The sequence below is a fragment of the Pinus tabuliformis genome, chromosome 5_1 (assembly GCF_031772625.1).
Source record: "Pinus tabuliformis cultivar Carrire ecotype Pingquan chromosome 5_1, CPIR1, whole genome shotgun sequence".
Classification (NCBI taxonomy): domain Eukaryota; kingdom Viridiplantae; phylum Streptophyta; class Pinopsida; order Pinales; family Pinaceae; genus Pinus; species Pinus tabuliformis.
This window is the reverse complement of record NC_142305.1, coordinates 302,737,733-302,753,009: the sequence shown is the minus strand read 5'-3', so window position 1 is coordinate 302,753,009 and position 15,277 is coordinate 302,737,733. Positions and strand designations below refer to the sequence as shown.

The window sequence follows — 15,277 nt, the reverse complement described above, 5'->3', positions numbered from 1 at the left end:
AACAATTTGGGAGAATACAACAGGTGCATTCTTGAGGCCAAATGGCATCACATGGTAAGCATATGACCCCCACTCTGTCGTGAAAGTGGTCTTCCTCTTTTCCTCTTCAACTATTTTGACCTGATGGTACCCTGAAAATCCATCTATGAAGGAGTATGCTTCATTCCCTGCAACATTGTCTAGGACCTCATCACTGAAGGGTGTGGGGAATGGGTCATGTATGCAAGCGTTGTTAAGGTTGCGATATTATATGTAAACCCTTACCTCTGTGGCATCTTTCTTATTCTATATCACTATTAGGATGGCCCATTATGCCTCGTCCATAGGGAAAATACGTCTTACTTCCAACCTTTTGTCTATTTCCTTCTTGACCTTCTCCTTTACTCTTAGGTTTAGCATGTATGGTTTGTTTTTCATTGGCTTGGTGTCAGGTTTTAAGACGATCTTCATTTCCACAATGTACCCCTTAATGCCTTTTAAATTTGAAACCTAAGCTGGGAATATGTCCTCATACTCCCGTAAAAGATAAAAAACTTCCCTTATCATGTGCTCATCCCAGTAGTCCCCTATTGACGCCATCTTGGGCTTATCCTCCATGCCAATGTTGTGCTTCTTCAAATTTACTGGGAGCAAGTGTGGAGCATCTGTTACGGGTCCTTCTTGGATATCCCTCTCCCCTTCGGTCTCATGAAATGTAAGGTGCCTCAACCCTTCTAGGTCGTCCTCCTCTGGATCTATGTTCACCTTCCCGCAGGCCATGGCTTCTGGGTATCTTGACTCATAAAAGTACTGCAGGAACCTCTCATTGATGCATCCTTCCCATAATTGGCTTGAGGTGAAGAGGATCCTTTTAATGGCATACAAAGCCTCGGTCAGTCACCTATCACTATCCTTAAATGAGAAGCTGCTACTGAATTGTTCTACCAAGGCATCCCAATCTCTCGTTTGTCTTCGTATCTCTTCCTGTATGTACCACACTTGAGGGACTGTGCCTAAGGTGTGTATGAACATGTGTACCCATAATTCCTTTAGAACTCTTTCTCTGTTCCATCTGTCTGTGAATTTTTCCAGGTGTTGTCGGGGATCTAAGTTGCCCCTGTATTTTGCGATCTCTTGTGGGCTATTCCCCTCATGCTTGAATCTTTCCCTCATGGCCCTCTTGATTTTTCCCTAGCCCTGGAGGTTGTTGCGGTGCACTCCCCACCAACGTGCCGGGGTTTCTTGTAGTGCAATGTATAACAATGGTATTTTTTGGCTTTCCCTTATAGTTTTATCTGCTTTATTGAGAAATACGTCTACTGAATCTATGCCATGGAAAGTGGGAAAATCCATTACCTCTATTCTGATCCAGTTGATGTGGAATAACGTAGCATAATGTATGGTATCAAACTTATATCCACCCTTCTACGATGCATCCCATGCCACCTCAGAGCCAACTTCTGAGTCCTATATACTCCTCAAGCTGGCTGATCCTTCTGCTGTGGGGTTGATTTAAGCTTCCCTCTTTCCTATTGTCGTCTGATAGAGCTGGTCTAGCATTCCTAGGTCGCTTTTGTCGTCTACTAGTTCTGTGAATCTAGGTCCCTAGGACGGGTCCAGTGGCTGGATGAATCATACTCCCTCCACTTCAAATATCATCAACTCCTTCTTTAGGTCGATAATGACGTATTTTTCATATGCCCAGTCAATAGCTAACAATGCTGGATAAGGATCTTTATCTCCCATGATATTGATCACTTCAAAATTTGCGTGTGTCTTCACCCCCACCACATTAAATTCTATTTCCTCCAGTCTCCTAACAAGTAGTATATAGTACTGATTGGCCATCCACAATTTAACTAGTGAGAACTTCAATTGTGGTTTTCCCAGTGCCTCCCACGTCTTCCTTGGTAGGATATTAACGTCGGAACCCAAATCTAACATAGTATCTTTAATTTGAAACCCCGTGACCTGCACATCAATCTTGAACTCCCTGCCCGTTCTCTTCTTATTTCTCCTGACTAGCCTTGGGTGTCTCTTAGACAAGTTCACTGAGACATTCCCTTCTCTAGTCTCCTCCTCCGGCAGGACTTCTTTCAGACTTTTGCGCAACTCCCCTAACATCTGATCATTGTTGACAATCTGTAGGAACAACCTAAACCATTCCTCAATCGGATGAGCAATGGTGGCTTTTGTAAGGTTGGGCATATTATCCTTCTGAGATTTTCCTAAATTTTTGAACACTTTTTCCGGTTCCTAGTAGTATTTCTTATGCTGTCTAGGGTTGTATGACCATTTTTGTGAAGCCACCTTAATGACCATTGGCTGGTCTGGGCCACCATGGTCAGTCCCCGTTTTATTACTGCCACGATTGATTATGTTTAAGTTGGATAGCGGAGCTATCTTGGTAATCCTTGGTTCTGCATTGATCAGGTTCGTCCCTCGTTTCCTGGTCCATTCTTCCCACCTTACGATTAGCTCAGGGCAATCCTCAGTTGCGTGGGCGTTGACCTTGCATTGGCAGCACCATGGTCTTCTTGGTAGGGGCAGTCCTGAGTGAAATATCCCTCCTGATCATAATTATAGCATCGCACAGACCCCTTTCTCCTTGTTCTACCTCCTCTTGTTCCTCCTCCTCCTCCTTGCCCCCCACGAGCAATTTCATTGACCCTGAACGTTGATTGGTCTAGCCGATCAGCTAGCGCATCCAACACTCGACACTGGTCTGTATGATGGGTCATAGATGCACAAAACTCACAATAGTTATTATTCGAGACATTTGGATATTTTTCAGTAGCAGGCATAAGCGCGGCGAGTTTCCATATGCCCCACACACTTCAAAATATTCTGGTGGGTTGCAGCTTGTGAATTCACATTGCGATCCCACTGCTGCAGGTGGGGTCCCCGAAGGCACCGTTGGCCCCAATGTGGTGTTTCGAAATCTAAGGGATTGATATGATAGTGATTTATCTATCTCAGATAACTGCTTGTGGACTATTTTTATCTTTTTTCCTTATTCAAACAAGATCTTTTGATATGTGTATGTTTATTAACTTCATCAACTAGCTATCATGCATAATAAGCAAAAGAACAATAACAAAAGATATAGGAAGCAACAAAGGAAAAAACCTCTCCAACCTGAGAGGAAAACCCACGGCAATTATTCTTATAGAATCTTCACTTGACAAAATTTCCAAGACCCATACAAAGAACCTTTTACCAAAGTGTCTCCAAGATCAAGGCTAGAACCTTCTGCTACTGTTGTCCTCTGACTTGTTGTTCCGTGGATCAGATATGCAACTATAGATGGATGAATTTTCTTCCCTATTCCTTCCTCCTTCCTCTAAGATTCACTTGTCTAGCTGCTTTCCTCAACACTTTCCTTGAAACAAGATGATCTGCTTCCTTGATGTGGACTGATCAACAACCCTTGTAGCAGATCTGAAGATGTCACTATCTTCCCACGTGTGAGTGATCTACTTGATCTTGTAGCCTCCTACTTGCCTTACTATTCTTGAAGCTTCCTTCTATCCCAACAACCGAACTCTTTAGGCCTCAAATCAACCCTTACCATGAAGATGATTTAGGACTGTAATGAATCCCTAATTGTGACTTGTTCCTTCACACGTGTGAGAGGTTTAGGGCTCTTCTAGCCCTCCTAAACCTTCGCTCTACTTGTCTATGCTCTTCAAACAAATATTCCTTTCAAATGGGCCTAAGATCGAACTCTTTCCTTGACGATGAGAGCACATAGGATTGTACCCTAGCCTCGCATGTGTGGAAAAAATTCCCGCGGTTATATATGGAAGAACAAACATTCTTCTTGTTGACCCGTGACTCCTTGTGTTGACCCTTTCTTCACACCCTTAGACAAACTTATTCGCATAAGAGAGAGACCGAATTGATGTGTTGTGAGTGTAGTCAAATGAGGGAGGATAGACCCTTATTTATAGTCTTCTTTACGCTGCTCATTAGGCCAACATGACTTGTATTTAGGCCGAATTTACATAATTATTTAGCCAACATGAATATAATACATTTTTTTCCGAAATTACAATGTCATTCTGATATTCTCTTGGAGGATACTCTTACTAGCCATTTGTAATTGAAATTGGAGAATACATTCCATATGGTTCTGTGCTTGATCTTGAAGACACAAACTATATACTTTACAAGTGTAATTATTTACATTAATGACACAAACCTATCACCTAGCCTAGAGCTCTCAATGGGAACTACTACATACAAATTTTGAGCATGAAACCCATGAATCAAATTTACAAAATATTTTGCTAGATATAATTTGCATAATTTACAATGGAATGTGTCATTATGAATACCGAACCTAGTTACACTTTCTTCAACACTCCCTCTTAACTAGGGAGGTATTCATATATACATGGTACTTGGACAATTTTTCAAGTTCATAGAAGAATTTTCATAAGAAGATCAGATTTGCAATCCATCTGTTATAGCATCATTTCAACCAACATTGTTTTCATATAGCAAGGCCTTGACTAATAACTCTATATCTCACTTAGATCATAGCACAATGTTGGCGAGACCAATGACTGATAGAAACACATCATCATTATCTCTATTAGGGTCATACCCACCTGGGTGTTCTCCGAGTATGCCATACTAGGACTATTATCATCTTGGGTTCCCAACCCTCAAGAATATCGTTCCTCTTTCCCACTCTTATCTTGGATGCCCTACCACATCCTCAAAGAGTGTCAGATGCCAGATGATTAGACAATCCTCCTTTCTTTCTTCCAAACTGAAGACAAGAATGTCGTGTCTAACTCTCCCTCTTAACCAGGGATGAGTTCCAAGTTTCTATTTACTCAGAAACTTACTCATGTTCCTTTACTCATAGGAACCTTCTAGAGCTCCTTCTTAAACAAGGACTCTATGATCAGTACTTTATAGGGTCTTCTCCTTGACTGATGATCCAATACCTCGATGTCATCAATTTCTTCATGTGTAGGGTACAACCATCCAACACTTTCCTCCATCATGTCATTCCTTCTTTTCTAGAAAGTATCCTCCTCGGATTTGCATTTGGAGCTTCCTTCATAGGGCCATCTATCTCCACATATATTTCAACGGTGATTGCTTTAGATCATAAGGTACATAGATGTGCCATCCTTCACAACTCTTCTTACCATGGCCCTGCACACATACCCAGACTTATCCCAAAAGGTCAGAAACCAAAAACAAATCACATATAACTTTTTGGTGATGGCCTTTTCCAGTGAAATGTTCTTGTAGGTATAAACACCTTGCATAGATGTTGACATATCTCCCAAAGATATTTGTAGTCAAGGGTCTTCATATTTTCATATTTTCATAAGAGTCTCCATATCTTTCTGGGAGATTTCCTAGTCAAATCTCCCGATTCTTTGGATGTTGATTGCATATTTCACGATCTCTACCATCCTCACACCTTTTATTCCCAGGAGCTTCCAATCAGAGTTCCTTAATTGTAGTCAACTTCCTAATACTCCATATGAGGACATATTATGTTGATTTCATCTAATGTGACTTAAGCCTTCCTACATCCTTAAAGAGGAGGAGATCCTTTTTCTCTTGATCATGCTTGATCCATGTTACTTGCAACCATATGACATGATATTATAATATTAAACACACATATACATACCTCATTTGTCTTGAATCATACCATGAATCTTGCAGCGTACTTCTTGAGGGATCTTTGACCTGCAACGAAGTTGACTTGATCCTTATAGGTTCTCTTGGTACCATCGTTATGAATTAAATGAACTTGGATTCTTCACAGAGGATATTTGCCTATAAAAACTCTTCAAAGATTCGGAGAACCAAAGTGTTCTCATCTTAGAATTTCCTACATATAGCAATTTCATTCCTTCCTAGAATCCTTACATAAAGAAATAGAATGTACTTGAATCATAACCATAGAGGATTCAACATGTCCTCATACATCAATTGTTCATCCAAGGATGGCACGAAATACATAATCATTTCATTCTTAAAAAAAGTTACTTAGACAACACACAAGAATGTTCATGAACATGTGATTAATTGATATGCAATCTGGTAACTAAGACCTATGAAAGAAAACAAGAGGTGATTTTTTAATCATAGTAAAGATCCTGTGGCTCCTCCTTCTTCAGTTTCTTTTTATTATCTTGTATTTCCTGAGCGACATGAGCTGTTTCATGTTTCCTCTTGCCATTCTTATTTCTCTTGGGAAAATATCTTTGGTAGTGTCCATATTTGTGACATTCAAAGCATTGAATCTTTGACACATCTTTCTTGGGATGTTACTAGTGACTAGATCTCTTGAAGTTTCTGAACTTTCCTTTTCTCTTGAACCTGGCAGCAAATGCTTGCTCCTTGGATCCAACTGCCATATCTTCCTTGGCATTTAAATTGGCTTCTTCCACTTTGAAAATTTCCCATAGATCATTGAGTGATGATGCCTCCTTATTAGCCCATATGCTGGCTGTAAAGTTTCCCCACTCCTCAGGTAGTGCATTCAACACTATAGTAGTCATCTTTGGATTAGACATGATTTCTCCTTGTTCATGCAACTGATCTCTTATTTCAAAAACCCTTATGAAGTATGGAGCTATACCTTCTTCTTTGTTGATATTCATCTTGTATAACTTATTCCTTAAAGAGATTCCTTCTCCTGTAGTGCTGATGGAGAACAAATCTATCAATTTGTCATAGATTTCTTGGTTGTTTCAAGCTTGGTTACATAAGGAATCAATGAGTCCTTGATAGATTCTATGAGAATCTTTTGAGCTCTAACTTCGTTCTTGTTATACTTAGCCAATTCTTGACTATCAGTAGAAGCAAAAATTTTCTTTTGTACATGATCAATAACTTCTTGTTCTTTCAAATTGAGGTCAGTTCTCTTCTTCCAAGCAAGGACGTTGGAAAATCCAAATAACTTATTACTTTCCTTGCAAGAAGACATATTTTACAAGACTAGCTTTGCTCAAATAAATAAGATACTTACGTGATGTGATGATCCTTGAAGCTTGTCTTTTGATGGCTGCCTTGTATGAGTTTGAGGAAGCTTGTCTATCCTTGAATGTTAGGGAACCTAATATTTTATCCTTGAGGATCTTCTCTTCAACTGAAGTGAGAGGATTCTTGATACCTTCCTTGTATAGATCTGCCCGAATAGTAGATATTGTCTTCTCTTTGATAGATCTTGGAGTTTCAGAATGTGGATTTAAGTCTATCTTTTCCTTCAACTACAATTGCATTTCCTCTTCTTTAGTGTTCTTTATCAACCCTTCCTTGATGTACTACCATTTTTCTGATACCATGTTGAGAAATCTAAGGGCTTGATATGATAGTGATTTCCCTATCTTAGATAAATGTCTGTGAAGTATTTTTATCTTCTTTTCCTTATTCAAACAAGATGTTTTGATATGTGTATGTTTATTAACTTCATCAACCATCTATCATGCAATAAACAAAAGAACAGTAACATAATATATAAGAAACAACCAGGGAAAAACCTCTCCAACTTGAGAGGAAATCCCACAGTAATTCTTCTTATAGAATCATCACTTGAAAACATTTCCAAGACCCATACAAAGACCCTTTGACCAAAGTGTCTCCAAGATCAAGGCTAGAACCTTCTGCTACTTCTGTCCTCTGACCTACTATTCCATGGATTAGATCTGCAACTATAGATGGATGAATTTGCTTCCCTCTTCCTTCCTCCTTCCTCCAAGCTTCACTTGTCCAAAATAGTTCACTTTTCCAGCTGATGTCCTCAATGCTTGCCTTGAAACAATATGATCTACTTCCTTGATGTGGACTGATCAGAAACCCTTGTAGCAGACCTGAAGATGTCACTGTCTTCCCATGTGTGAGTGATCTACTTGATCTTGTAGGCTCCTCCTTGCCTTGCTATGCTTGAAGCTTCCTTATAGCCCAACAACTGAAATCTTTAGGCATCAAATCAACCCTTATCATGAAGATGACCTAGGACTGTAATTCACCCAAATTGTGACCTATTCCTTCACACATGTGAGAGGTTTAGGGCTCTTCTAGCCCTCCTAAACCTTCACTCTACTTGTCTCTGCTCTTCAAACAAATATGCCCTTCAAATGGACCCAAGATCAAATTCTTTCCTTGATGATGAGAGCACATAGGATGATGCCCTAGACTCGCACGTGTGGACATAATTCCTGTGGTTATAGATGGTAGAACATACCTTCTTCTTTTTGACCTGCAGCGCCTTGTGTTGACCCTTTCTTCGCACCCTTAGAGAGAGTTCTTCGCATAGGAGAGAGACCAAATTGATGTGTTGTGAGTGTATTCAAATGAAGGAGGAGAGGCCCTTATTTATAGTCTTATTTATGCTGCTCATTAGGCCGACATGACTTGCCTTTAGGATGAATTTACATAATGATTTAGCTGACATGAATATAATACATTTTTTCCTAAATTACAATGTCATTTTGATCTTCGCTTGGAGGATACTTTCACTAGCCATTTGTAGAAATGCTGCAAATTCTCTACAAATCTCGCTCTAAGATCTATGTAGAAAATCTAACTATAGATTAACCTAATAATGCAATATACCAAAGAAAAATACTATAATCTACTTCTACTATCAATTTGATTTGCGGAAGCTTAAATATTGAGCAAGATCGAGCTGAACACACATAACCAGAAGAAGAAGAATCAATGCACATGAAACACAAAAAATACTCAAGGGAAAGACTCAACTAAAAACCCCACTATCTGTATTATCATACAAGGTGGAAATACATAAGAATTATACAAAGCCTTAGCTCTCACAACTAGCCAGATCTCAGTACAATCCTCACAGATTCTCACAGGAAAATCTGGCTTCTCACAAGACTTCCTCTCTGCCCTCCGAGCTCCTATTTCCTTGCGCAGTTTCTCTGGGTGATCCTCCTGTTACCAAGTGGAAGACTGATCACTCACATTGATCCTACACCCTGTCAGAACTGCGCAATCCTCAAGGAACCTTATTCCTTCTGCATGCATGAGTTTCCTTTATAGGAGAAAACATGTAACTGATAGTACATTGTCCTTGACATTTAGCTCAACTAGGCCTTTCTCAGAATAGACATGCATGAATTTCTGATGAGGGAATCTTCAGTTATCTAGAGTACACTAGTTGAGTGCATGCATGCATCAACTAACTGATAACTCACAATTAGTTCCTCAAACAGTTTGGAACTATTTTAACTGGACTTAACTCAGTAAATTGAGTTAACTAATTACAACTCAAATATGACTCAATCTTATCTCCTTAATTAAGGGATAATCTCCTTAATTTAAGGGATAACTATTGCATGACTTCAAAAAGACTTCTAACTTGAATTTATCCAACTAATTAATCCATAATGAATTAATTAATTATTTCCAAGCAGCTGGTGAGACTAAATTCAATTTTAATTCACAATTTTAATTCAAGGACAAATTAAAATCAGAATATTCTAGATTCTATTTTTATCATTTCTTGTTGCTATTTTCAACACTATTTGTACTTGAACTTGGAGGAGACATTCCACATGGTTCTTCCATTGATCTTGGAGACAAAAAATATATACTTTACAAGTGTAATTATTTACATTAATGACACAAACCTATCACCTATCCTAAAGCTCTCAATGGGAGCTACTACAAACAAATTTTGAGCATGAAACCCATGACTCAAATTTACAAAATATTTTGCTAGATATAATTTTCATCATTTATAATGGAATGTGTCATTATGAAGACTGAACCTAGTTACACTTTCTTCAACATGCGGTACCCGTTCCCCTCAACCTTGGGCACTCTGTTGCAACGTGACCCTCCACTAAGTAGTTGCTACACCACATGTTCTATCTCGTAGGCTGGGTTGGCTATACATACTTCAACTTCTATGTTAAGCTAGCAATCTGGTGTTTTAGACCCAAGATATAGGGATCATGTGATGCGGCTCCTCCCTGATACTCATGCGAATATCTCACCATAGACTCTATGCGGGTTGCCTGCTCCAGGGCATCCTATAGTGTCTCGATATTTTGTTATGTCAATGGTGTCTGGGTGAGGGGTAAAAATTCCTTGATGAACCAATCCCTCTGATGATTCAGATCTGTAGTGTAGTTGAGGTTATTGATTGCATCTTTGAACCTCTGCATTAGTTCCCAGGCAGTTTCTCCCTCTCGCTGCTTGATCTCCCACAACTCTGACAACCCCTACTGATCCGTTTGGGGGAGCTTGAACTCTTGTACAAAGTTCCTCTTAATCTCATCTACGGTCAGGTTCTGGTGTAACTCCACCCATTTTATAAACCATCGTAGGGCTCGTTCCCTGAGATTTGTCCAAAAATCTATTAGCTTCATGTTGTCAAGCATCTGATGCGCCCTCCATATGGCCTCACATAGGTACCAATGCTATTCTACATATTCATTCCCTTTGTCAGAGAATTCCGGGTATGTTGTAAATGATCCCGCCATACTGGAATGTGTTTGTGGTAAAAGCACAAAGCCTTGGGTTCCCAACTATTGAGATCCTTGTAATTCCATATTACTATTTCTATTATTTCCACTACAATTAGTAGTACTAGTCCTATATTTAACATTAACACTATTCACTCTTATCATCGTAAGCAACTTAGCAAAAAATTTACCAGGGTTATTGTAGAGTACTAGAGGAATGTCAGGGGGAACACTACCTGAGCCTCAAGTGTTTAGATATTCAAATTCCTTCAGACGAAACATTCTCCTCAGATAGTCTTCTCATATAAAATCACATCTCATCCTCCATACCTTCCTCAGGGTTACTGTGATTATCTCCGTTCGACCTCTCCCCCACAACTGGGGAGGGAGGGCTCATATAACCCCTTTAGACTCCTAGTCGTCCTTGCTGTCTCTATCCCACTCACCATATTCTCTTACCTTCCATATCTCTCCTTTGGACTCTTCAACACTGCTCATGCTTGGTGTAGTCCCTCTGGTTTCCTTCTGATCTCTTGCACGACTCTTTCTTGCCACTTCTCTGTTATCTGTGCTCTCCTCCGCACTCTCACCTCCCTAGTCCTTCATGAATCCTCTGCATCCATCCCTCTAACAACATCCTAGTCCCCTGCTCGGTAGAATTTCTCCCCTTAGGTCCTCCCCCCAGTACTAGGGGTTTACGTTGCCATGCTTAGCCCTTGGAAAGGAATCATACCCTCTTCCACCATTAAAAACTTAATCCAAAGAGGTATTTCTTTTAGCAGATTCCCTCTTAACCTGGTCTGGAACATAGTGTCAGCCTTTGAGAAGGAATGGTAGCTTTCTGCTACGAACTATACCGCGTATCCTTCCAGGGTATTTTCCACCCAAAAGTCTACTGCTCTCATCATATCCGTGTCAAGACGGTGGTGTGCTACGAGATTTGTGGGAATCCAATCGCGACGAGCTACCATTTGTCCTCCCGTTTAACCCTTCACTTTAAGTCTCCGCAACCAGTTGTACAATTCCTCTGGGAACTTACCCCAGAAGATCTCGCACTGATCACTTGGAGCTTCCGACTATAAAATATCGTCATTCACTTTAACAACAAATTGGTTGCAAAGTATGGCTTATTGGGATACGAACCGATCCACTTGGTCATCCCACTAGTTCTATATCTCCTTCTTAAAAATCCATGATACCATATTCTGAACCCCTCTTTTTGATTTCTGGTCGCGACAACAGAACCATTTGTTGGTAAAAATTTGACAACGGGGCAAAGACCCAGGGTTTAGGCACAAGGGGCCAACAAGGCTCTGTTGTATTCTAGAGCAATGCAAACATTTTGACCTTACCCAGAGAGGGTAAGGAGTCTCACCCGAGGCATGCCGCGACCGAAGTTAGAAGGGGAAGAACGAGGTACCAAGGGAATCACAACAAACAAACAATAGTGTCTCGGAACAATCAATCATCCACATTAATCCAATCATACTTCTCTACTTAGATACTCTTAAGGAACCATACAACTTATAAGAATCTATTCACAATTTTTAAAGAACCAACATAAAACTCAATAGAACATTGTTGATCAAACCGTATCTTACATCAAGCTTAACATAAGGAATTACATACAAAATTACAAGAGGCTCGAAGCCTGATCATCAAGAACATAAATAACAAAACCCACAAGAATAAACATAGATAGGATAGGGAATGATTAAAGCCTTCTGCAACTTAGGAAAGCCCCGCTGATCCTTGACTTTCTCAACTGACCAACAACCAACCATTTCTCACCCTCCCTTCTGCCTTTTATCTTCTGTCCTATGCTCAGACTGCCAATTCAGCATATCTCCCACTTGATTGGATTTATCCTTGGTTTCCATTGCTCTCCCTTTCATCGGCTTCTCCTTCTCTTTTCCGCCACCTTCCCGCAACTATTAGTTCCCTTCTGTTCCATTTTCCCCCTCCTGGCTGTTAGCTCCGCAACCCAACGATCGTCCTTGCCACCTATCCCTGACTCTTCTTTCTGCATAAACTCAAAACGAAGGCCCCAATAATGGGCATGATGCTTACACTTGTAAGTTTCCTTGGGACCGAATTGAGTAGGAAATAAATGAAGGAAAAGGAAAAATACCCGACAAAGGGAAAGGTACCCGCTCATTATGTTGTGGCACATTGTAAGATTTGAGTAACTAAAGCCTTATTCAATGCTTCACTTGCTTCATGGAAAAATGATTGGTTGCTTGTTTCAGGGGAAACTTGCCACATGACTTTTAGAAGATATTTCTTTGAGGAATTCACTGACAAGGTTGATGGGGCAGTATACTTTGCATACAAGTCAAAACTCCAGTCATCAGGGATTGGCACCATCAGGCTCAAATTGCATGGACTTCCATATTTTCTTCTACATGATGTTTTATAACTCCAGGATCTGAGGAGAAACTTGGTGTCTTTGGTCCACATCTGCCAACAAGGACACTCCATTCACATATTTGATGGCAAGGTTGAGGTCAAAAAAACATCATATCACTGACTTCTCATGACAAAGATTTGAGAAGAAAGACTACTGAAGCTGCAAGGAACCTCTGCTCGTGCACAAAACTTTTCATACAATTCTCACTATGATGAGGTACATTTCCATCAAGTCTTTTATGGCATGCTATATTTAGACACTTTAACTATGACAACCTCTGTTTTTTGAAGAAAAAAGGTGTTACTAGTTTTCCTAATATTCCTAGGAAACTTAAGCAATGTGATGCTTGTATCTTAGGAAAGCACAACAAACAGAATTTTCATGATTCTCATTCTAGAGCACATAGAAAAATTGAACTCATTCATTCTGATTTTGTGGTCAATGCATGTTCCTTCTACAAATGATAATAAATATATGATAACATTTATTGATGACTACACTAGAATGTGTTGGGTTTATTTATTGAAGAACAAATATGAAGCTTTTGAAACATTCAAGAAATTTCATGCATGGATTGGAAATGATGCATAATCTCATATTGGATCTATTTGTGCTGATAATGGAAAATAATATACATCAAATGAATTTGAAAACTATCTTCACCAACATGGGGTGAAACATCAAACAACCGTGCCTTATAATCCCGAACAGAATGGAGTCACTGAATGAATGAACAAGACAATCTTAAATATGGTACACTCCATGATGTTTTTCAAGAATGTTAAACTGATGTTTTGGGCTGATGCAGTTCTATGTGATGTGTATTTAATGAACATTTGTCCATATAATGCTATAAAAAACAATACTCCTTATGAAATGTGGTATGGCCACATTCCTTTGGTGAGACATCTCATGGTTTTTGGTTCCACCTGCTATGCCTTGATACCTAAGGAACAGAGAAGCAAACTCGATGCAAGGAGTCACATATGTATCTTCTTGGGGTACTCAAATACCTCCAAAGCATACTGTCTCTAGGATGAAGTGAACAAGAAGTTTATAATATCTAGATATGTGATCTTTCTTGAATCTTCCAAGACTGACAATGTTGTTCAGTGATAGATTGATAGCTTGGATATATTTGGAGATGCAAAGTCTTTTCAAGAATTTGATAATGAGATTCCACGTCTAGAAGGAGGGATTCCTAAACTGGATCAATCTGTGGGATCTTCTTTTGAAGCATTCTCTCCCTCGCATGAAGCTACAACCACTGATGACACTTTGAGTGATGTGATTGACATAATTGGGAGAGTAAATATTGATTCAACTCCATTTCATTCAACTGAGTAGCCTAGTCCATCTTAGAAAGGTCCTCCAAAATGGATGACAAAGACACCTCAAAGTGTTCATCCTGATGAGGTTGGAAAGACATGAAAAAGAAGCTCAACTAAACATAATGGAGGTGATGTTGACAACCCTGATTCACCAGTTGATATGGATGTTTCTTATGATTCTGAATTGCATTTGTCTACAAATTTCAAACCAACTTCCTTCAAATAATCCACTTCTCATGATGAATGGAAAGAAGCGATGTAGAAATAATATGATGCATTGATAAAGAAGGGAACTTGTAAGCTGGTTGATCCTCCATTCAAAACCAAACCAGTAGGCTGAAAGTGGGTCTTCAAGAACAAGTACAAAGCAGATGGCTCACTTGACAAGCACAAAGCCAAGCTTGTGGAAAAATGTTTTCCACATAAGGAAGGGGTAGACTATGAGGATACTTCCCCCCAACATCAAAATGGGATACCATCTGAAGGCTCTTTTCCTTGGTAGCTCAAAACGATTGGAAAGTCCATCAAATGGATATAAAAACTGATTTCTTGAATGAAGATATGAAAGAGAATGTTTTTATGTCCCAACCAAAAGGATTTGTTATGAAGGGTCAAGAACACATAGTATGCAAGCTTGCAAAATCTTTGTATGGCCTCAAGCAAGCACTACAAGCCTGGTACGAGAAGTTAACTGAGCATATTCTGAAACTCAACTTCAAACATTATGATCTTGATGATGCAACTTTATTTGTCAAGAAAGTTGACAAAAAAGTTGTATATATTGTGGTGTATGTAGATGATCTTCTGATAATAGGGAACAATGAGAGCTACAATGCATCCATAAAGAAGGAATTGAGGAAAGGTTTTGAAATGACAAATTTGGGCTATGTTCACTACTATCTTGGTATTAAAGTAACCTAGCATTTGAAGTTTATATTCCTCTCAGAAGAAGTACATTGGAGATCTGTTGAACAAGTTTAGCATAACTAAGTGCAATCCTTTGACTACTCAAATGAAACAAAAATTAAAGCTCACATCCATTGAAGGAGAAGAATTTGAGGATGCAACAAGGTATAGACAAC

General features: G+C 39.4%; 1 protein-coding gene across 1 annotated transcript; it reads right to left on the bottom strand.

The window, feature by feature from the left end:
• Window positions 1–1,611: 1,611 nt before the first annotated feature.
• On the bottom strand, window positions 1,612–2,187 carry LOC149164571 (uncharacterized). The gene has a single exon (XM_089429529.1). The coding sequence runs from the start codon at window positions 2,185–2,187 to the stop codon at window positions 1,612–1,614; it is 576 nt and encodes a 191-aa protein (XP_089285655.1).
• Window positions 2,188–15,277: the final 13,090 nt, after the last annotated feature.